The 770-nt window shown below is 42.3% G+C and overlaps 1 protein-coding gene across 1 annotated transcript; it reads right to left on the minus strand.

Annotated features, from left to right (window-relative positions):
• Window positions 1-282: 282 nt before the first annotated feature.
• Window positions 283-770, minus strand: LOC114609200 (histone H3.3-like). The gene has a single exon (XM_028753464.1). The coding sequence runs from the start codon at window positions 768-770 to the stop codon at window positions 360-362; it is 411 nt and encodes a 136-aa protein (XP_028609297.1). The 3' UTR covers window positions 283-359.

A 770-nucleotide genomic window follows, 5' to 3' on the forward strand; every position in this document is an offset into this window, starting at 1 on the left:
GTTGCCGTCAATAAGAAATTTACTTATTTTAAAAAAATCCAAATGCTGGCATTGTCCAGAAAATTTTAACAGGCTTATTTATAATTGTTATAAAGTTGAACTGTTGAAATGTGTTCACTGAAACATTTTGCTTGCATTAATGCTTTACATCTTGCATTTATATTAAAAATTCACACATAAATGAACGTGGAGAAACTGCCAATACCTGATTCTGTCCCCTATGTTTCCACTTGCAATCATATACTTAGGTACCTTTGACCCCATGGAAAAAATATTTAACATTCAGGACTACTGATAACAGGAAGAAGAGGAAAAAAAATTTTTTTTGAGAATGAAATGTTTCCCCTCATAGTGGACTCTTAAGCACGCTCCCCGCGTATGCGGCGAGCTAGCTGGATATCTTTTGGCATAATTGTTACACGTTTGGCATGGATAGCACACAGGTTGGTATCTTCAAAAAGGCCAACCAGGTAGGCCTCACTTGCCTCCTGCAAAGCACCAATAGCTGCACTCTGGAAGTGCAGATCTGTTTTGAAGTCCTGAGCAATTTCTCGCATCAGACGCTGAAAGGGGAGCTTGCGAATCAGAAGTTCAGTGGACTTCTGATAGCGCCTGATTTCACGGAGTGCCACAGTACCAGGCCTGTAACGATGAGGTTTCTTCTCCCCTCCAGTAGAGGGCGCACTCTTGCGAGCGGCTTTTGTAGCCAGTTGTTTCCTGGGTGCTGTACCACAGGTGGATTTGCGGGCAGTCTGCTTTGTACTAGCCAT

The sequence above is a fragment of the Grammomys surdaster genome, unplaced genomic scaffold (genome assembly GCF_004785775.1).
Source record: "Grammomys surdaster isolate TR1022 unplaced genomic scaffold, NIH_TR_1.0 125950, whole genome shotgun sequence".
NCBI classification, from domain to species: Eukaryota; Metazoa; Chordata; class Mammalia; order Rodentia; family Muridae; genus Grammomys; species Grammomys surdaster.